Below are 22,245 nucleotides of genomic sequence, written 5' to 3'. Positions count from 1 at the left end.
CAACTCAGGGCGGACTGTTTAATGGCGGTTCAATGAAAACAATGAGTCAGACAGCTGCTTATAACAGCAGCGGCTTAGAAATAGCACAATCCGTCTCACGTGCGCCTGTGGCGCTTCGTCTGACCTCCACTCCTGCATCATGTGCTGATGACCCAATGGAACCAAATTCATCAGAGAACATATCTTCAACGACACACGCAAACATGGACCGTGACAGGGTTGTACCTCTGAAGAGGTCAGGCGCCGTGCAAGAAACAACTCTGTGTGAATCACAGGAGATAATCAGTCCATCCCACGCAGGAAAACAGCTGGGCCAGTTCACTCCAGAGTCCTACAACTGCCACGTGGAAACAGCCACAGCTCTGCTTACATCTATTCAAAGTCCCACTGCAGGTATATTTAAATCTTATGAATCCTATTCTTTGTTAAATGTTGTGATGCAGTATAGACAGTGGCATGCCCAGACATTTTTACTCAGTAGGGTTTGGAGGGAGGCTTGATTATTTTGCAGCAAGGCTAGAGAATTTGAAGTAAATGTGCAAGTATGTATTATGGGGATGTCCTGATCTGACTAAATCCCCCTGGAATTGGCCCAATCAAGGCATTTTTTTTTCAATTGACCATGTTGGATAATTCAAACCTGATTAAACCCAGGTCACCAAAGTACGTAGTGTATGATCACGGTACCAACGACCAAACAGAATCCTGCTGCTGCTTCACTGAGGAAAGCATGTTTTAAAGGAATACTAAGTAACTATTTGACCTTAATCTTACAGTTTGGGAGTAACTGTAGGGGAAACCGGGGCACAGTGGATCAGAAATGTTGTTTTGTGGCAGCATAAACACATTATGCATAGGTTTAGGCCATTCTGTTGTGGATTTAATACAGCAAGTTATTGTTTATAAGGCTGTGTTATTTATGTCTCCCCAAGTGTAATTTACAGGTGTTTAAAATCAATTTTAAAATTTTTGATTCTCTGTGCCCCAGACACTAATTCACAGGGTACAGTGAATCAGTGTCCGGGGCACAGAGAATCAACTTAGAATATAATGAAAAACACATGATTATAAAGATTTCTTCAAAATGATAAATAAATATAAATATATGCTAATGCATATACAAACTATAATCCAGCAAACCAGCTATGTACAACCCCAATTGCAATGAAGTTGGGACATTGTGTAAAATGTAAATTAAAACAGAATACAATAATTTGCAAATCATCTTCAACCTATATTCAATTGAATACACCACAAAGACAAGATATTTAATGCTCAAACTGATAAACTTTATTGTTTTTGTGCAAATATTTGCTCATTTTGAAATGGATGCCTGCAACACATTTCAAAACAGTTGGGACAGTGGTATGTTTACCACTGTGTTACATCAATTTTCCTTCTAACAACACTCAGTAAGCATTTGGGAACTAAGGACACTAATTGTGAGTGTCATGATTGGGTATAAAAGGAGCATCCCTAAAAGGCTCAGCCGTTCACAAGCAAAGATGGGGTGAGGATCACCACTTTGTGAACAAATGTGTGAAAAAATAGTCCAACAGATTAAGAACAATGTTTCTCAACATTCAATTGCAAGGAATTTAGGGATTCTATCATCTAGTAAGTCCCTTCGGCTGCTCCCTTGTTTGCACTCAGGGTCGCCACAGCAAATCCAAGGTGGATCTGCATGTTGAATTGGCACAGGTTTTACGCCGGATGCCCTTCCTGACGCAACTTCACATTACATGGAGAAAGGTGGCAGGGGTGGGATTTGAACCGGGAACCTTCTGCACTGAAGCCAAGCGCACTAACCACTTGGTCACCACCCCTGCTTAGGGATTCTATCATCTACAGCCCATAAAAAAATCATAAGATTCAAGGAATCTGGAGACTTTCTACATGTAAGCAGCAAGGCCGAAAACCAACATTGAATGCCTGTGACCTTCTATCCCTCAGATGGCACTGCATTAAAAACCGACATCATTGTGTAAAGGATCTTACTGCATGGGCTCAGGAACACTTCAGAAAACCATTGTCAGTTAACACAGTTCATCGCTACATCTACAAGTGCAAGTTAAAACTCTACCATGCAAAGTGAAAGCCATACATCAACAACATCCAGAAACGCTGCCGCCGTCTCTGTTCCCGAGCTCATTTGAACTGATGCAAAGTGGAAAAGTGTGCTGTGGTCTGATGAGTCCACATTTCAAATTGTTTTTGGAAATCGTGGATGTCGTGCCCTCTGGACAAAATAGGAAAAAAAAAAAAAGCCAGCATCTGTGATGGTATGGGGGTGTGTTAGTGCCCATAGAATGGGCAACTTACACATCTGCGATTGCACCAACAATGCTAAAACGTACATCCAGGTTTTGGAGCAACACATGCTGCCATCCAAGCAACATCTTGGACATTTTCAGGGACGTCCCTGCTTATTTCAGCAAGACAATGCCAAGCCACAATCTGCACGTGTTACAACAGCGTGGCTTCATAGTAAAAGAGTACGGGTACTAGACTGGCCTGCCTGCAGTCCAGACCTGTTGCCCATTGAAAATGTGTGGCGCATTATGAAGCACAAAATATGACAACGGAGACCCCGGACTGTTGAACAACTGAAGTCGTACATCAAGCAAGAATGAATGAATGAATGAATGAATGAATGAATGAATGAATGAATGAAAATGAATGAATGAAAACTGTTTATTTCGAACATTTGATACAACAACAATTACAAGCTAGATCAGTAAAGACAACAACAAAAAAGTTCCTACTGTGTACCCAACATGTCCGAAAAGGGGTAGGGTGAAGCATCAGCTTATTTATCCCTACCCCTTCTTCCCCACAACCAGTAATACCCTTTGCCACATATACACATAAATTCCTACACACCTAAACCGATATCAATATATATATATATACATATATATACACACACATACATATACACATCAACATACACATATATACACATATACATATATACACATATATATACACAAACATAAATATACACCTACACATACCTACTTACATACAAAATACTATATATTTACAAGCCGAAGCAAACAACAAAAACACCCTAACCCTCATTACCCTTCCTCCTCCCTATACCCAGAAAAAACCATATTTTTGTACCGCTGTTTGAACTGGTTCATGCTTGGACATTGCTTGAGCCCCACTCCCAATCTGTTCCACATCCTCACCCCACAGACAGAAATACAGAAACCTTTTAATGTTGTTCGTGCCCACTGATGCTTTAAATTAAATTTCCCCCTCAGACTGTAATCCCCTGATCTGTTAAAAAACATATTTTTAATATTTGCTGGAAGTAAATTGTTTATTGCTTTATACACAATTTGTACTGTTTGAAAATGAACCAAGTCTGTGAATTTTAAGAATTTGGATTGTAAAAATAGTGGATTTGTATGATCTCTATAGCCAGTATTATGAATAATTCTTATAGCTCTTTTCTGCATTACTGATAGTGATTGTGTTGTACCTTTATAAGTATTACCCCATACCTCTGCACAGTACTGTAAATATGGTAAAACCAGTGAGCAGTAAAGAATGCGGAGTGAGTTGTGGTCCAGAATATGTTTCGCTTTGTTTAGAACTGAAATGCTTCTTGACAGTTTACTTTGTATATGTTTTATATGAGTCTTCCAGTTTATCTTATCATCTATTATCACCCCCAGAAACTTATTTTCATGTACCCTTTCAATATCTACCCCCTCGACTTGTAACTGAACCTGTATATCTGTATTACAATAGCCAAATAACATGTATTTTGTTTTACTTAAGTTTAATGATAATTTATTTCTGTCAAACCATATTTTCAATTTTCCCATTTCTATACTGATCCTCCTCAGTAACTCCTGCAAATCCCCCCCTGAACAAAAATGCTTGTGTCATCTGCAAATAATACTAATTTTAATATTTTGGAAACATTGACAATATCATTTATATAAATTAGAAACAGTTTTGGACCCAATACTGACCCCTGTGGGACGCCACAAGCATTGTCCAAGCATGATGATGTATATTCCCCCAACTTCACAAACTGTTTTCTGTTACTTAAGTAGCTTCTCACCCAGTGCAACACCAACCCCCTAATCCCATACTGTTCAAGTTTATTGATTAATATGTCATGATTAATTGTATCAAAAGCCTTTTTAAGATCTATAAATATTCCAACTGAATGTAATTTGTGGTCTATGGCGTTTGTAATCTCCTCAACTGATTCTATTAATGCAAGTGATGTTGAACTATGTGCTCTGAATCCATATTGACTATCAGTAAGTAATTTATGTTTATTTATGAATTTGTCTAATCTATTATTGAATAACTTTTCTAATAATTTGGAAAATTGTGGAAGCAAAGAAACAGGTCTATAATTTGTGAAGTGGTGTCTATCCCCAGTCTTATACAGCGGCACAACCTTAGCTATTTTCATTTGATTGGGAAATTTACCGGTTTGAAATGATAAGTTACAGATGTATGTTAATGGTTCTACAATCCATTCAATGACCTGTTTTACCACCACCATATCAATTTCATTTAAATCGGTAGATGTTTTATATTTACAATTATTCACAATGTCTATAATTTCATTTCCATCCACTGCTGTGAGGAACATTGAACAGGGATTTCTTTCTATGAGATTATTATCCAAATCCTCAGGTTGGGAATCGGGAATTTTTTCTGCCAAGCTTGGTCCAATATTTACAAAAAAATTATTAAAACCGTTGACTACCTCATCCTTATTTTCCTTCTTGACATTATTATCAATGAAATACTGAGGGTAACTCTGTTTTTTATTACCATTTTGATAATGCTATTTAATATATCCCATATTCCTTTAATATTGTTTTTGTTATTATATAATATGTTACTATAATATTCCTTCCTACATACCCGTATAATATTAGTTAATCTATTTTTGTATTTCTTATATCTATTTTCTGCCTCTTTAGTCTTTAGTTTTATGAATTCTCTATACAGTGTATTTTTCTTATTACATGCATTTCGTAACCCTTTCGTCATCCATGGTCGAGCTTGGATTTTTTGTTTTCTGTAGTCTTGTTTAATTGGACAATTTTTATCATATAATGATGTAAATATTTGTAAAAAAGTTTCATATGCACTATCAACATCACTTTCACTGTATACCTTTTCCCAGTTTTGCTCCTGTAAATCCTTCTTTAGTGTGTTCATGTTTTCCTCTGTCCGCACTCGCCTGTATTTTATTTTCTCCTCTGGCTGATTCCGCCGATGGTTTCTATTATAAACGATGAAACTGGTAGATGATCACTAATGTCATTGATTAATAATCCACTCACAGTGTTATTCTCAATATCATTGCTGAATATATTATCAATTAAGGTGGCACTATGGGATGTAATTCTGCTTGGCCTGGTGATTTTTGGATATAAACTCATACTGTACATTATACTGATAAATTCATCTGTTATTTTATGCTTATTTGGATTGAGCAGATCAATATTTAAGTCACCACAAATGAACACAGTTTTTTGATTAGTTTTTGAGAACATTTTTCCCATACAGTCAGTGAATGTTTCAATACTAGATCCTGGTGCTCTATATATACAGCTGACCAATACATTTTTGCTTTTTTCTTCACATATTTCAATAGTTATACATTCTAATAAGTTATCAATCACAGTTGTCATATTGTCTACTATTTATAATCCATGTTCTTATCCACATACACAGCCACTCCTCCTCCACTCTTATTTTTTCTGTTTACACAATTAAATTCATATCCATCCAGTTCAAAATCCATTCCTTTATCTTCATTGATCCATGTTTCTGATATAGCAATTATGTTAAATATTTTTTTAAACTGACTTAAATATTCTTTAATGTTGTTAAAGTTTGCATATAGACTTCTGCTGTTGAAATGGATTATTGATAATTTGTTATCCGTTTTAATGATCCGATTAAACTGTTCATCTGTATAATAGCAACAACTGTCATTGATATTTGAGAAGAAATTATTGTCTGGGTCTATATCGTGCTCCAAGTCCAGTACATTGTGGTCTGTGTATTTAAATGTTCTCAGTTCTACTTTTCCATGATCAGCAATCCTTTGAGTTATATCCTTCTTGTCTCCAGATGTAGATGAATAGGTAGTAGATGAATAGGTTCCTCTGGTCTGTGTCATGGTGTTGTGATGTGTTTGTGTCCTCATACCTTATTGGTCATATCTGTCCAGATCCTCGCTTTAAGAAACACTATTGTTCATATTTGTCCAGCTCCTCGATGTTCCTTATTGCCATGACTTTTGCTTGTTCTGGTGATCCGTTCAGTTTGATGAATATTTTACAGTTTGAAGTCCATGTGTGCTGGATTTTTCCCTGTTTCTTCAAGAAGCGTGCTTTCCTGGCGATGTCGGCATTCCGTTTGGTGAGATGTTCATTGATGAATACGTTTGTCCCTTTCAGTTTTCTTCCTTGTTTTAACAGTGCTGTTTTGTGTTTTCTGTTGATGAATCTCATGATGACGGTTCGTTTATCACCGTCATTTCTCCGGGGCAGAGGGTGGCACGCTTCAATGTTATTTAAATCCATTTCTATACCTTTAGATAGGAGGAAATCAGCAACCTGTTTTTCCACAGAGCTGACCTCCTGTTCACTGGGCTCCCCTCCGCTCTCATCTGTTACCGCCCGTGCGTAGGACCGTGGTTTGATGTGAAGACCTGTGATGATGACGTCGTTGATTCTGGTGTACTGCTCCAATTCAGCCACTCTATTTTCCAGCTGCACCAGATGCCGGTCTTTCTCGGCATTCTGGAGCCGTAATGCCTTCACCTCCTCCACCAGATCCATGATTGATTTCTGTTGCTGCTTCACAACAGAAATCTCCTCTGATAAAAAGTCCAGAGATTTTTTAATATCGTCACCTTCCTCCGCTGTCAGAACCTTCTTAGGCCCCATGGTCGGCTTATGAGCAGCTTGTCGATCGCCGATGTTAACAGCCTGTGTTGTTTATCACCGGGATGGATCTGCACTTCGCTGGTGCTGCGCGGCCTCGGTGTTTCCGCGCTGATGGATCCGCGGTGGCTGCACGAGGCCTCGGGGAAGCGGCACTCGTGACGCGCGGCTCTAATGACGCAGCGCGCGGCCTCAGTGAATTCACCACGTTGGGCCTCGGACGTTGTTGCTGTCCAGTCGCGGGGCTAAGTTGCCGGTTGAGGTGGTATTCCCACTGTCCGGGTTGGCAAACACCGGCGTGGCAGATGGCAACTACAAACACCACCTCTGAAAACTCAGGTACAAACTTTTTGCAGCTCACTCTGACGACACGCAGCTCTGACTGACTACAAAGCTACAACAATTAGTATCCTCTAAACATACCACTGTCCCAGCTTTTTTGAAACGAGTGGCAGGCATCCATTTCAAAATGAGCAAATATTTGCACAAAAACAATAAAGTTGATCAGTTAGAACATTAAATATCTTGTAGTGGTGTATTCAGTTGAATATAGGTTGAAGAGGATTTGCAAATCATTGTATTCTGTTTTTATTTACATTTTACACAACGTCCCAACTTCACTGGAATTGGAGTTGTAATGTGTGAGTGTCTTATATAGTGATATAAGTCCTTTAGAAACTATTATAAATACAACTGTCATAATTTCTGTTCAAACGTGAAAACAGCTGTTTATATACACAAATTATAGAAATAATTCATGGACAAATAAGTGTATAAGCTTCAACAAGTAATATTTGTCATCCACTTGATACTGGGGCTTAGTAAATCACTTTCTAGACTGATTCACTGTGCCCCGATTCACTGTGCCCCAGGTGCATGTGACACACGAGTCATGTTATCAAATAGCTGATAGTCTGGAGAAGACATAACACATGCTCATCACTTGGACGGGGTAGTCTTCTAACTAATAACAATTTTTTGGCCACCTTTCCTCTGTTGTGAGAAATAAATACAAAGACACTCACATTCACAAAATTTACCTTTGATAGGAAAAAACTGACTTCACTTGCTACTTAGTTTTACCCTTAATGTATCCAAAAACAAAACACTAATTTATAAGGGCTTTATTTATGTCTGTCCCCCTAGACCCCTGGTATTGCTTTACAACACTACAACAAAAACACATACATACATGCTCCTCTGCTGAAGCATCGGCGAGCTAGTGACTATAAGAACAAGACAACCAAGACTTTATTGCTGACATATTCATAATCATGACAGAGCCAGCAAAAGCAACAACAACAACAACAAAACACTGCCGTCGGAAGGGGCGAGGAACAGAAAAAACCAAGTGGCAGTGCGCTGGGTCACAAACAGGTCAACCCCGGTCGGACTTTCGAATAGTAGAGCTGAAAGATAAAGAAGTTTGAAAAACAGAGTGACAGACCTGTGTTCCTGCTGCTGGAGGAAGCTTTGGAGTGGAGTTCTCCATGAAAGCATGACGTTATATTTCCTCACTGATTGCGCAAGAGAAGAAAAGGGCAGAGAGAAAAGCCATATGCCTGAGTTGCTGTCAGTTCCAGGGACAAATGCACATGGAGGTTGAGAGCGAGGGAGGACAGGCAGTGAGTTTTTATGACAGTTTTGTGACACAGGGGAGTGTCCAAAAAACAAAACACTGACAAAGCAGCCAAAAACTGACCAAAGTTGCAAAGTTCTCCTTTAAAAGCACCTTAACACTCTGCTATAAATATACAACAAGCCTATTTTATTCACACAGATCATCAACAGTGTCACAAAAACATCTTCAGTCATTATTACACTGTGTGCTAGTTTTACTACTATAATACTACACTAAATGGAGTCAATGTACAATAAAATAAATGAATAAAAACATTAGAAAGCAGGTTGCATTGAAAGTGTTTTTTTTTTTTTTTCTTAATTCCTGGCAGAGCTGTTAAAGTGACAAGCATATACAATAGATTGACTTTAATGTGCTGCCATTCTACTGTGTGTATGTGCAGTATATCAGATCAGGACTCTGTATCAGCACATACTCAATATGAAATGACTCCAACTGATATCGGGGGCAAAAAAAAAAAGACCTGATTGGGACATCCCTAATGTATTATGATGTAAATTTCAAGTGTTTCCTACATTCAGGTTATGAATTCATACGTTCATATCGGATTTAATTAATAATAGCATCAATAGGCCAGGTCGGATCTGGGAACATGCTGGTGCTGTGTAATGCCGCAACTACCACACCACGGAAATATCTTGGGTCCTGGTCCTGGGTGGCAACCACCCTGCCGGACAACTAGATTATAATACCACACACACTAACCTTGAACCGCTTACCAAAGATCGGGCCGCGGGGGGCTGGAGCCTTTCCCAGCGGTCATAGGGTGTGAAGCGGGGTACACCCTGGACAGGACACCAGTCTGTCGTAGGGTCACATATAGACAAACAAACACATTCACACCCGCACGCACACTTACGGACAACTTAAAGCTTCCAGTCCACCTAACCTGCATGTCTCTGGATGTGGGAGGAAGCCGGAGCACCCGGAGAGAACCCACATAAACACAGGGAGAACATACAAACGCCACACAGAAAGGCCACAGATTGGAATCGATCCCATGACCTTCTTACTGTGATGCAACAGAGCTATTATAATACCAGTTGTTTAAAAATGTGATGCAAACTGGAAAATACTGCAGACAGAACAATAAACTATCAAGAGATACATTCAGGCCACCATCGGTCTTTTTGAACATTGGGATGTCTCAGTTTCACCAGGTGCTGCTTCCTGGATGGAGTTGTTTGATAAGGTGGAAAAAAAAAAAAATGTTAGAATTGCAGGAACTTTCTCATTTTTATTGCAATGTGCAAACAGTATCTCATGATTGCTATGGACACTGCACAGCAACACCTCAACAGAACTGAAATAAAATATGTGCTTGTTGTATCGATTTTCAACTTTAATTCAAGGTGTTTGAGAAAAATATCACTAACCATTTAGGAATTACATTTTGTGTGCACAGTCCATCCATTTCCACAGCTTGTACGTAATTGGACACACTGGATATGAGGATTATTGTTCATAAAAGTCACTCCCCTCTTCCACTCACTCTTTCATAAGACAGTCAGTGGGTGGATACATCGAGATATATGAACATTTCCAAGTCACTGAGTATGTCTTAAACTTCATTTACATGAAGGTAAATCTCAAAAACTGAGTGAATGGGCAAGAAGGAGACTGAGGGAAGCCTCCAATGCACCCATGACAACTCTGAAGGAATTATAGGTTTTCTGTGGGTGTGAGTGTAGGAACTGGGGATTGTGCAGTTTTTTTATCTGATGCTTGACCACTCACAGTTTCATGGTGAAGCGGCACAGAGAAGGATTTTCATACAAGAAGACAGATTAAATCTAGGTTTGAGTCTTCTGCAAACTGCTGCTGAAAATTCATGTTTTCTTTAAAAAAAAAAAAAAAAAAATCCTTTTGCATTCTGGGTAACCAACGGTTCTCAACTCTGCACCCAGTGAGTCAAAACTTCAGACATTCTCAAGAAATGTTGGTTTCTCAGAATGCAAAAGATGGAGAACCATACCGTACTTTTTCTGGGTCAGGCTTATACAACCCCTGGCAAAAATTATGGAATCACCGGCCTCGGAGGATGTTCATTCAGTTGTTTAATTTTGTAGAAAAAAAAGCAGATCACAGACATGACACAAAACTAAAGTCATTTCAGATGGCAACTTTCTGGCTTTAAGAAACACTATAAGAAATCAAGGAAAAAAAGATTGTGGTAGTCAGTAACAGTTACTTTTTTAGACCAAGCAGAGGAAAAAAATATGGACTCACTCAATTCTGAGGAATAAATTATGGAATCACCCTGTAAATTTTCATCCCCAAAACTAACACCTGCATCAAATCACATCTGCTTGTTAGTCTGCATCTAAAAAGGAGTGATCACACCTGGGAGAGCTGTTGCACCAAGTGGACTGACATGAATCATGGCTCCAACACGAGAGATGTCAGTTGAAACAAAGGAGAGGATTATCAAACTCTTAAAAGAGGGTAAATCATCACGCAATGTTGCAAAAGATGTTGGTTGTTCACAGTCAGCTGTGTCTAAACTCTGGACCAAATACAAACAACATGGGAAGGTTGTTAAAGGCAAACATACTGGTAGACCAAGGAAGACATCAAAGCGTCAAGACAGAAAACTTAAAGCAATATGTCTCAAAAATCGAAAATGCACAACAAACAAATGAGGAACGAATGGGAGGAAACTGGAGTCAACGTCTGTGACCGAACTGTAAGAAACCGCCTAAAGGAAATGGGATTTACATACAGAAAAGCTAAACGAAAGCCATCATTAACACCTAAACAGAAAAAAACAAGGTTACAATGGGCTAAAGAAAAGCAATCGTGGACTGTGGATGACTGGATGAAAGTCATATTCAGTGATGAATCTCGAATCTGCATTGGGCAAGGTGATGATGCTGGAACTTTTGTTTGGTGCCTTTCCAATGAGATTTATAAAGATGACTGCCTGAAGACAATATGTAAATTTCCACAGTCATTGATGATATGGGGCTGCATATCATGTAAAGGCACTGGGGAGATGGCTGTCATTACATCATCAATAAATGCACAAGTTTACGTTGATATTTTGGACACTTTTCTGATGTTTAAGGATGATGAAATCATTTTTCAAGAAGATAATGCATCTTGCCATAGAGCAAAAACTGTGAAAACATTCCTTGCAAAAAGACACATAGGGTCAATTTCATGACATAGGGTTAATGTCAACGAGCAGATGTGATTTGATGCAGGTGTTAGTTTTGGGGATGGAAATTTACAGGGTGATTCCATAATTTATTCCTCAGAATTGAGTGATTCCATATTTTTTTCCTCTGCTTGGTCTAAAAAAGTAACCGTTACTGACTGCCACAATGTTTTTTTCTTGATTTCTTATAGTGTTTCTTAAAGCCAGAAAGTTGCCATTTGAAATGACTTTAGTTTTGTGTCATGTCTGTGATCTGCTTTTTTTCTACAAAATTAAACAACTGAATGAACATCCTCCGAGGCCGGTGATTCCATAATTTTTGCCAGGGGTTGTATATATAGTTTTTCTGACGTATTAGATGTTAAGAATCAGGACTTTATCCTTACATTCACGGTTCCATTACAAACTCACTGTGCTGAAGTACAGAGTGAAGTCAACACTGTCAGACGGGCACCAGACTGTAGAAATGACATCTCATAACTGTAACTCCTTTTTCCACTAGGTGGCAGTCAATAATCACAAAAAGTGAAGTCTCGTGCCTATTGCTTGAGTATGTTGCAGAATCACCAAACCTCCACAATGGATAGGATGCTTTTGCAATATAAATCTCTGTTTACAAAAAAAAAAAAAGAAGCTTTACATAAAATGGCTCTGTGATGTGTCCACCTGGACAACCATGATACCACTACCGTATGTGAGCTGGCCCCGGTGTTGTCGGAAAACTGTGGTATTTTACGAGTCATTTGACACAAGACACTAGTCCACCCCCCGTAGATCAGTTTTGGGATCTACTGACCATAACAATGTTCAAACGTTAAAAGTTCAAAGGTCATTCTTCGGGCATGAGGTTAACAAAAGAGCTGACACTGACCCCTGTCTGCCTCCTGGGAAAACTGAAATAACAAATGAAATGTCTGGTTGTCCTGGAAAGATGTGTCACTGACACTGGAACTCTGCAACCTGACCATTAGTGTAAATATTATTATCTTTGGTACACAGAATAAGACAACTGGATGATAATCTGCAGTGATGTTGGAAAGTGATGACAAGTTTGTGAGAAGTTTTAAAACCTGGAGTTTAGAAAATTAAATAAATATTATTTCTGAAGTCTTTTTTTTTTTCACCAACACAGTTACCTTTATAGACAACATGATCTTAGATCATTTGTCTGGCTTTTGGATTTTTGAGAATTGGCTCCATTGGCGTCTGTAGTTTGGTTCCTTCAACAACAAAATGATGCCTAGAATTAGATTAGATAGAACTTTGCATTCCATGTGATGTCTTCTTGCAACTCAAATCAAGTCCCTTTTAGTATCGTTTTGATCTTGGAACAGCCAAAAATCAGAAGGCACCATGTCAAGAGAGTAGGGAGCCTGATGAATCCCAGGAGTGTTGTTTTTGGCCAGAAAACCCTGAATCAGCTGAGCAGGTGCATTGTCTTGATGGAGCTGCCAAATTTTTGCCACCCATCGATCCAGTCATTTGCGGTGCAGAGCATCATGAAAGTGATGTAGGACCCACCAGTAATACTCTTTATTAATATTTTGACCTTCTCGTGCATACTCATGATGCATCACCCCATGGGAGTCAAAGAAAGCAGTCAGCATGACTTTGACATTGCTGCGTACCTACCCTGCTTTTTTGGGCTTCTGTGATGTTGGATGTTTCCATTGCAATGACTGAAATTTGGTTTCTGGGTCGTACCTATAAACCCATGTCTCATCACTGTTGATGACGGTGTTCAAGAAGTCGGGTCGCTGTTTGTGTATTCCAGCATGTCCTACAAGACTTCCAGATGCAGTTGCTTCTGCTCCGCATTAGCAGCTTTGGCATGAATTTCGCTGACACTCTGCACATGGCCAAATCCTCCATCAAAATGGAATGTACCAATCCTCTGCTTGTCCCCATCTCAGCCACAAATTCTTGGATGGTGATACAAGATTCATCCACGACCAAAGCCAATATTTTTTCAGTCACTTGGTCATTTCAGCTTGTAAATGTGTGCCCATTTTTGAAGTGGCTATACCTCTCTTTTATTTGCATTATACTCATGACTTCATCACCAAAGGCCTGCTGAATCATGTCAGTGGATTCTGCTTGGGTATCACCAAGCTTTTGGCAAAATTTGATGCAATACCTTTGCACAAGTTCTTCCATTATGTCATAGCAAAAGAGAATCCCACAGGTTCTCAGTACATGTGTTGACTCTACGGCTCAATGCTAGCGACTGGTGCACTCTGTGGGCGGGAAAAAAAAATTCAGGTATGTGCAAGAAGGTTCCCTACACCTCTCCATTAAAAATTGCGCACTTCAGTTCTTTCTGTGAGATAAAATAAGGTCGGGCACTTTGAATGGACCTCGTATTACAAACTTATGTCTCAGAGCACACAGCTGGTTCAGTTTGAGTCAGAGTGAGCAGTTTTTATCTTACCTTTAAAAGTACGGGTGGTGCTATATCTCAGTGTGGACACTCTTGAGGACCTTCCATTCATTCAGGACTTATCATGTGTATCTCACAGGCCAACTGAACATTAAAGCATAAAAGGTTTTTTGCATACATACCTATGTCCACTGCTTCACATTAACATCAACATCAATGTTGTGGGACTGAAAAGTAGAATTTGGTATTAATTTTTGTCTACTTACAGTATATTATTACCTCCATCAAGGAGGTTATGTCTTCACCAGACTTTGTTGGTTTATTGACCCCATTTTTTTTTTTTTTTTGATGAACTACAGTGCATGGTCTAAAGGTGCATTTACATTGCTACTTACGCAGTAATCTGAGCTCAATGTGAGGTGCACAGTGCAAAGAGGCTGTGTGGTCTGATAATTAATGGTGTATGTGAAGCATGAAATAAATCAATCAAATTGTCATCTGTGATTGCCTTTAAGAGTGGGGTGCACTTGAACCTGGTGCATTGCTATTGTTGCAGATGGTGGACAGTTTATGACAGAAGTCAAAAGGCATGAGAGCAGATCATTTTAGGGAGCTGCTCAATGAGATGAAACAGTTGAGTGCCTTGTCTTGCAATGACACTTTTTTCCTCCATCTCCCACACCTCCTCCATATGGCACATAGAAGGATTTATTATTTTTTAATGAAGACGTGAAGTTACCAGAAAGGTCAAGCCTAGATTCCATCCATTTTTCTGTACAGAAATACATTTTGTATTTCTTAATGTTTGATGTAAATGAAGTCCAAGACATGACATATTTAGTGCCTTGGAAATATTCACGTATCCATCCCCTGACTTAGCTACAGAAAATTTGCGTTAAGTATAACCATTATATTCAGTTTGGGCAGCACGATGGCTTAGTGGTTAGCACTGTTGCCTCACAGCGTGAAGATCATGGAATCACTTCCCACATAGGGCCATTCTGTGTGGAGTTTGCATGTTCTCCCCGTGGGTTCCTTCCGGGTGCTCCAGCCTGCTTCTACATCCAAACACATGCAAGTCAGGTGGATTGGACCATGGTGTGAATGTGTTTGTCTGTCTATATGTCTATGGCCCTGCGACAGACTAACATCCTGTCCAGGGTGTACCCTGCCTCACCATCTGTGACTGCTGGGATAGGCTGCAGCTCCTCCGTGACCCTTAATTAGACTAAGCGCATATAGAAAATGGATGGATATTCAGTTTGTCCAGTTACTTATGGCCTCTGAAAATGGAAGGACTGTATATGAAAATGGCTGTAATTCCTAAAGGGTTCATGCAATAATTTTGTTGAACCCCTTGAATTAAAGCTGACAGTCGACAATACAAGCGCGTCTTGATTGTTTCGTTTCGACTCCATTGTGGCTGTGCACAGATATCCAGTGACTTATAGGCTGATGTTTTTCTGGCAGTTGTCTTGGCATGGAATCAAAACCATAAAATTTTTAAATGTGTCTGCCAAAATGTGGGAGAGCCAGGAAATTCAAGTATATATTTACAACTGAGAGATAGTGTGTCTATTAACACATTTTAGAACCTCTCCCTGAATGGAAAATTTTCGAAATAAACATGGCAAGTAAACACACTTCACAAGAAAAATACTTTCATAAAAGCTTTTGAAAAAATTGTGCCAAACTATAAGTAAATACAAGGATATACATACGGGGACAGATCCAGGATATTGTAGTATTTTTGTAAACATGCTAAAATGAGACTTTTTGGGCATCAGCTGAAGTTTGGACTCAAGTTTGTTATGCATATACTCAAAAATAAATAGAACTAACACCACCAATTCCCATATCCTGGTGGTTGTTTTTGTGTATGAATTCAGTAATCATCACAGTGGTTGTAGTGATAAGTATTAACATTGTTTTGATTTTATATTTGAACACCTTTAGGGCTCACAGCAGGAGTCTCCATCACAGATTGTGGAGCTCAAACGGAGAAAGACAGACGTGGAGGGACTCCTGGGCAGACACGGAGCTCAGATTGTAAGCCACAAGAGAGCCAAGAAGCCAGAGAGACAAACCGCCAGTGCTCAGGGCCACGGGACGGGTCAGGGACGGTGGGAGGGGACAGAGGAACGAGGACCGTGGGGGTGGACAAGGGACCAGGGCAGTGCAGGAAGTGTGCTTGCAGACACAGCGTTTCCACAGACTGGACAAATCCAGGGGTGAGTTGTATAAATTAAAGCATATACATAAATAAAGGCGGAAAAGAAACCTTGACAAATTTTTTGCAATACAGAAATAAGATGTTTGGACTGATAAGTCAGCTTACTCACCTTAAATGAGACACAGATGATACTGACACACACACAGAGGCACCACACCCATGTCTGTCCACACAGGATGAACCTCCCAGGCCAAAGAGGCCTCTTCTCCCACAACCACCTTAACACTAAGATTATCATAATATTATCAAACAAAACTGCTTGTTCTCCAAAGCATCCAGCTCGAGGCACTCATGAAAATAATGACGAATAATAGTTTGTTTGTTTTTTTAACCATGCCTCAAAGCTTCATCTTCAGAATGTCTGAAACAAACAGACGGAAGAAAAACTTCTTGATTCTTTAGTTATTTTGGTTTATTCAGTGACATATTTCGATATGAAGTCAAGTCTGGAAGCATGAACTGGTACTGCATTTCCATAACATCCATCCATAACACCCTGGAACTGCCTTGGATCCTGGATGACAACCACCCAAGCAGACAAATAGTCCATCCCCTCTCCAGCCACTGGGGTCCTCAAAACTCAGACACCTATGCACTGGATCATGCACCGAGAAATGCGGCACGTGGCGAAAATGTCAAAGCTGAGGCTCCCTCACATTTGAAGTGATACTCCTCAGTAACTGCTCATCTGACACAAAGGATACATTTAATAATTTTGGCTGTTTTGAATGTTTGGTCTCCAAAATGATGGTCAAACATGGTCAACATCCATTGGATTCTGTGACATTTTACTTAACGTGAAACTAACCATCACAGATGGTGCATACTACTCCTTTTTAGAAACTTCCCGTTCCTTTATGGGGAGGTGATGGTCTAGTGGGTAAGTGTTGGGCTTCAGACCAGAGGATCTTCGGTTCAAAACTCAGCCTGACCAGAAAATCACCAAAGGCCCTTGGGAAAGGTCCTGAATCCTCTAGTTGCTCCTGGTGTGTAGTGAGCAGCTTGCACGGCAGCACCCTGACATTGGTGTGTGTGTGGGGGTGAATGTGAGGCATCATTGTAAAGCACATTGAGCTTCTGATGCAGATGGAAAAGCGCTATATAAATGCAGTCCCTTTAACCTTATTAGCTCAACCGATAATCTGGATCGCTTTTTACCCAAATTGGAGCAACGTTAACGTTTGACTTCTGTCAAACTGAAATTGACCTTTTGTCACCATTTTTGCTGTTTTTGCACCCAAAACTCCCTAACATTTAGTCATAGATAGCACAAACTATACCTTTTTTAGAATGATCAGACAAATAACGTGGTATAGTTTTCAATGTGACTGAAGCATTTTTATATGTTGAGCCCTGTGTACGTATCCTTCATTGAGCCCTACCTGGCTATAGCTGCCACCCTGGGACGGCCACCAAATTGTTTATTTTATTTTTTTGTACCTTGCCTGGATTGTCAGTGTTGTTTAGTCCCCAAAGTGGTACCAAAAAATGTTGAATCTTTATAACAAACTGTTCAATTTGTACCCAGATTTATGCCACTCCTCCAAAAGATATAAACTTCTTCCCAGTGAAAAAAACCTTACATCCATTTAAAAAAAACAAAACAAACAAACAAAAAAAAAAAACAAAACAACTGTGAGTTTGCAGATTATTCTGTCCACAGTAAGCCTGTCCACAAGCACTTTCACCCCAGCAGACGTGAGAGTTAATCACAACCCACCATTCCTTCTGAGTATCTTTTGTTGATTTAGTCATTCTCTAAATCTGCAAAAGCTTTTCACAAACCCCTTAGACTCAAACAGGATCACTGGTAAAATGGAAGAACACATGGAAACCGTTTTCAGGCATTGTCTCACAGCATCGCAGAATTACTCACATTTTTGAATCATTAAAACATGCAAAGCAAAGCAGTTTTTTTTTTAATGAAATATGTGCAAATGTATGCAGGAAAATACATGATAGGAACTGTAACAGGTTTAGGTACATTTCTGCAGAGCCACAAACTGCACAGAGATGTGACAGTTTTCAGTCATAGAAATAGTGCAGCAGATGACAGAGTATTTACAGAGGAATCCTTCAAATGGTGATACAAGTCAGCACAAATACTGCTTAGACATTACTCTGTTGAATAAACCAAGTAGTCACTTGAATTTTCATTTGGCGGCCAGGTAGGGGTCAACTGAAGAATTACACAGGGGTCAAAATTTGAAAATGTTCCAATCAAATTGAAAGCTATACCATGTTCTTTGTCTGAACATAAATATTCCAAAAAGGTATAGTTTGGACTATCTATGACTGAATGTTACGGAGTTATGGGGTAAAACAGCAAGAATGGTGACAAAGGTCAATTTCAGTTGGTACAGGGGTCAAAAGTTAAAGTTGCTCCAAATATTGTAAAACGTGATGCGAATTATTGGTTGAGTTAATAAGGTTTTAAAAAGGAATAGTTTGCACCATGTGTCATACTTAGTTGTCATGTTACAGGGTAACATATACAGTGGGGAAAATAAATATTTGACCCCCTGTCAGTTTTGCAGGTTTTCCCACCTACAAAGAATGGAGAGGTCTGTAAGTTTTATCGTAGGTACACTTCAACTATGAGAGACAGAATCTAGAAAAAAAATCCATTTTTAAATAATTAATTTGCATTTTATTGCATGAAATAAGTATTTGAACACCTACCAACCAGCAAGAATTCTGGCTCACACAGACCTGTTAATTTTTTTAAGAAGCCCTCTTATTCTGCACTCTTTACCTGTATTAATTGCACCTGTTTGAACTTGTTACCTGTATAAAAGACACCTGTTCACACACTCAATCAATCACACTCCAACCTGTCCACCATAGCCAAGACCAACGAGCTCTCTAAGGACACCAGGGACAAGACTGTAGACCTGCACAAGGCTGGGATGGACTACAGGACAACAGGCAAGCAGCTTGGTAGAAGACAACAACTGTTATGATTATTTATTAGAAAGTGGAAGAAACACAAGATGACTGTCAATCTCCTCGGTCTGGGATTCCATGCAAGATCTCACTTTGTGGAGTAAGGATGATTCTGAGAAAGCTCAGAACTACACAGGAGGACCTGGTCAATGACCTGAAGAGAGCTGGGACCACAGTCACAAAGATTACATTAGTAACACATGATGCTGTCATGGTTTAAAATCCTGCAGGGCAGCAAGGTCCCCCTGCTCAAGCCAGCAGATGTCCAGGCCCGTTTGAAGTTCACCAGTGACCATCTGGATGATCCAGAGGAGGCATGGGAGAAGGTCATGTGGTCAGATGAGACCAGAATAGAGCTTTTTGGAATCAACTCCACTTATCATGTTTAGAGGATGAGAACAACCCCAAGAAAATCATCCCAACCGTGAAGCATGGGGGTGGAAACATCATACTCTGGGGGTACTCTTCTGCAAAGGGGACAGAATGACTGCACCGTATTGAAGGGAGGATGGATGGGGTCATGTATTGTGAGATTTTGCCAAACAACCTCCTTCCCTCAGTAAGAGCATTGAAGATGGGTCATTGCTGGGTCTTCCAGCATGACAATGACCCCAAACACACAGCCAGGGCAACTAAGGAGGGGCTCCGTAAGAAGCATTTCAAGGTCCTGGAGTGGCCTGGCCAGTCTCCAGACCTGAACTCAATAGAAAATCTTTAGAGGGAGCTGAAACTCCAAACCTGAAAGATTTGGAGAAGATCTGTATGGAGGAGTGGACCAAAATCCCTGTCGCAGTGTGTGAAAACTTGGTCAAGAACTACAGGAAATGTCTGACCTCTGTAATGGCAGACAAATGTTTCTGTACCAATTGTTAAGCTCTTTTTTTCTAGGAGGTCAAATACTTATTTTATGCAATAAAATGCAAATTAATTATTTAAAAATCATACAATGTGATTTAATGGATTTTTTTTTAAAGATTCTGTCTCTCACAGTTGAAGTGTACCTATGATAAAAATTACAGACCTCTCCATTGTTTGTAGGTGGGAAAACCTGCAAAACTGACAGGGAGACAAATACTTATTTTCCCCACTGTATGTCACGTGTCTTAGAATCCAATGAACGTCGAGATTGTTTGACCGTCACCTTGCAGACCAAGCATTCAGCACAGTCAAAACTATTCCATTAATTAATCCTATTGGCTCAACCAATTTTTTGCACCACTTTTTTTTTTTTTTTTAACCAAAATTGGAGCAACTTTAACTTTTGACCCCTGTACAAACTGAAATTGACCTTTATCACCATTCTTGCTGTTTTTACCCCATAAATCCAGAACATTAAGTCATAGATAGTACAAACTATACCTTTTTGGAATATTTATGTTCAGACACACAATGTGGTATAGCTTTCAATATGATTGGAACATTTTAAATTTTGACCCCCTTTCTTCAATTGACCCCTACCTGGCCGCCAATTGAAAATTCAAGTGGTACTCAGTACTCGAAGGAGTATTTGTGCTGAATTTGGTGCTTGTATCACTATGTGAAGGATTTTTTTTCAGTTATCTGCTGCACTAAATGTGCAGTGGGTGCATCTGCAAAAAAATCTTTCTATGCCAGGTTAGACACATACAGCTGCAAAACAGGAGAAAACAAACAGTATACACACATTTCATTTCCAGTGGACCATCTGTGTTGATTTTACGATAATTTAAATGGAATAAACAAGGTGAGCTTTGTGGTATTTCAACAATGCAAGAAGCTAATGAGATCCGATGGAGGGAATACAGCAGCTGTATTACTGCAGTGGGATGATGGCAATATTCCTCTTCATATTGTTCTTTTAATAACAGGGAGAAGAAAGGAAGGGTCCGGTGGATTCCATTAAAAACTCCTGGTATCATCTTTCCCAGACACACCCAGTGCTGTCTGAATACCTTCCACAGACCCCTCAGCACGATCCACACACTTCACGTAACCTCAGTTCATCTCCAGGCACTCAGACAAGTGTTTTCAATCCTCCACAGCCCCAACTACAAATCAACACTTTGTATGTCCCACGTCAGCACTGGGAAAGCAGCGCTGTCAATCACCAACATCTGTGCCAAACAAACTCAGCTCCACCTCCCCCCCAGCAGGTGCAATCAGCACAACTCCAAAATCTGTTTTCCCAAACTCCACTCAGGCAAACAGATTCACAGCCAGACCACAGCAGACAGACCAGTGTGAGCACAACCATTCAGCAAGTCACGTGCGACGCAGGCGGCAGCACGGTGACGAGCTGTTGTAGTAAGTCCACAGCAGGAATTCACAGAAGCAAACACGCAAGTTTGTCATCTGACATCACAACATCGCTCTCCAATGCAGGTTCCCCTTCAGTTCACACCAGCGTCAGTAAGAGTGCAATGACACAAGACATCTGGGTGACAAACAGGGCGTCGGATATCGCTGCTGGGCAGCCACCGAAGCCACCGGCGTCCATTAACCAGGAACCCAAAGACTATACAACATATGACTACACAGCTCAGAGTGGTAATGCTGCAGGAGATGACATTATCAGCAAATACCAGTCTTACTTCTTGGTGGGTCAGCTGCACAGCTATCAGCCAGAGTGCATGGCCACGGCGGTGAGACCTGTGCCGAACTGCCAAGATTACGCCGACGGCACCAGCAGCAGTGACGATGAAGGAAAGCTGATCATTGAGCTTTAGAACTTTGAAGGTTTTACCTGCTAAGGACCACTCAACCAATGAGTCATAGCCGCTGACATGCTGCCGACGCCTCATCAGAGTTGTAAATACAAAGAAAGCATCATTTTTTTAAATGGCCTAAAATTTAGCATTTGAAATTTCCAAGCCATAATCCTGTATTTTTGGACAAAAAGATCACATCTCTATAAATACAGAAGAAACCAAAAGGTGCACTCCGGTGAGCATGTACAGT

At 40.0% G+C, this 22,245-nt stretch overlaps 2 protein-coding genes across 2 annotated transcripts in view; both read left to right on the top strand.

Annotated features, from left to right (window-relative positions):
- The window catches only part of znf831 (zinc finger protein 831), a 12,311-nt gene extending 12,163 nt beyond the window's left edge, over positions 1 to 148 (top strand). Inside the window, exon 3 of the mRNA XM_034167613.1 lies at positions 71 to 148. Within this exon, the coding sequence (XP_034023504.1) occupies positions 71 to 148 (78 nt within the window). The remainder of the gene's footprint in view (positions 1 to 70) is intronic.
- LOC117507481 lies at positions 75 to 22,245 on the top strand. The gene is made up of 4 exons (XM_034167355.1): positions 75 to 220; positions 284 to 393; positions 16,086 to 16,360; positions 21,156 to 22,245. Exons 1-4 carry the CDS (start codon positions 156 to 158, stop codon positions 22,011 to 22,013), a joined length of 1,308 nt encoding a protein of 435 aa, XP_034023246.1. The 5' UTR covers positions 75 to 155; the 3' UTR covers positions 22,014 to 22,245.

The sequence above is a fragment of the Thalassophryne amazonica genome, chromosome 3, assembly GCF_902500255.1.
Source record: "Thalassophryne amazonica chromosome 3, fThaAma1.1, whole genome shotgun sequence".
Lineage (NCBI taxonomy): Eukaryota > Metazoa > Chordata > Actinopteri > Batrachoidiformes > Batrachoididae > Thalassophryne > Thalassophryne amazonica.
Note: the sequence above shows the minus strand (reverse complement) of the source record. Positions and strands in the feature narration are given on the sequence as shown.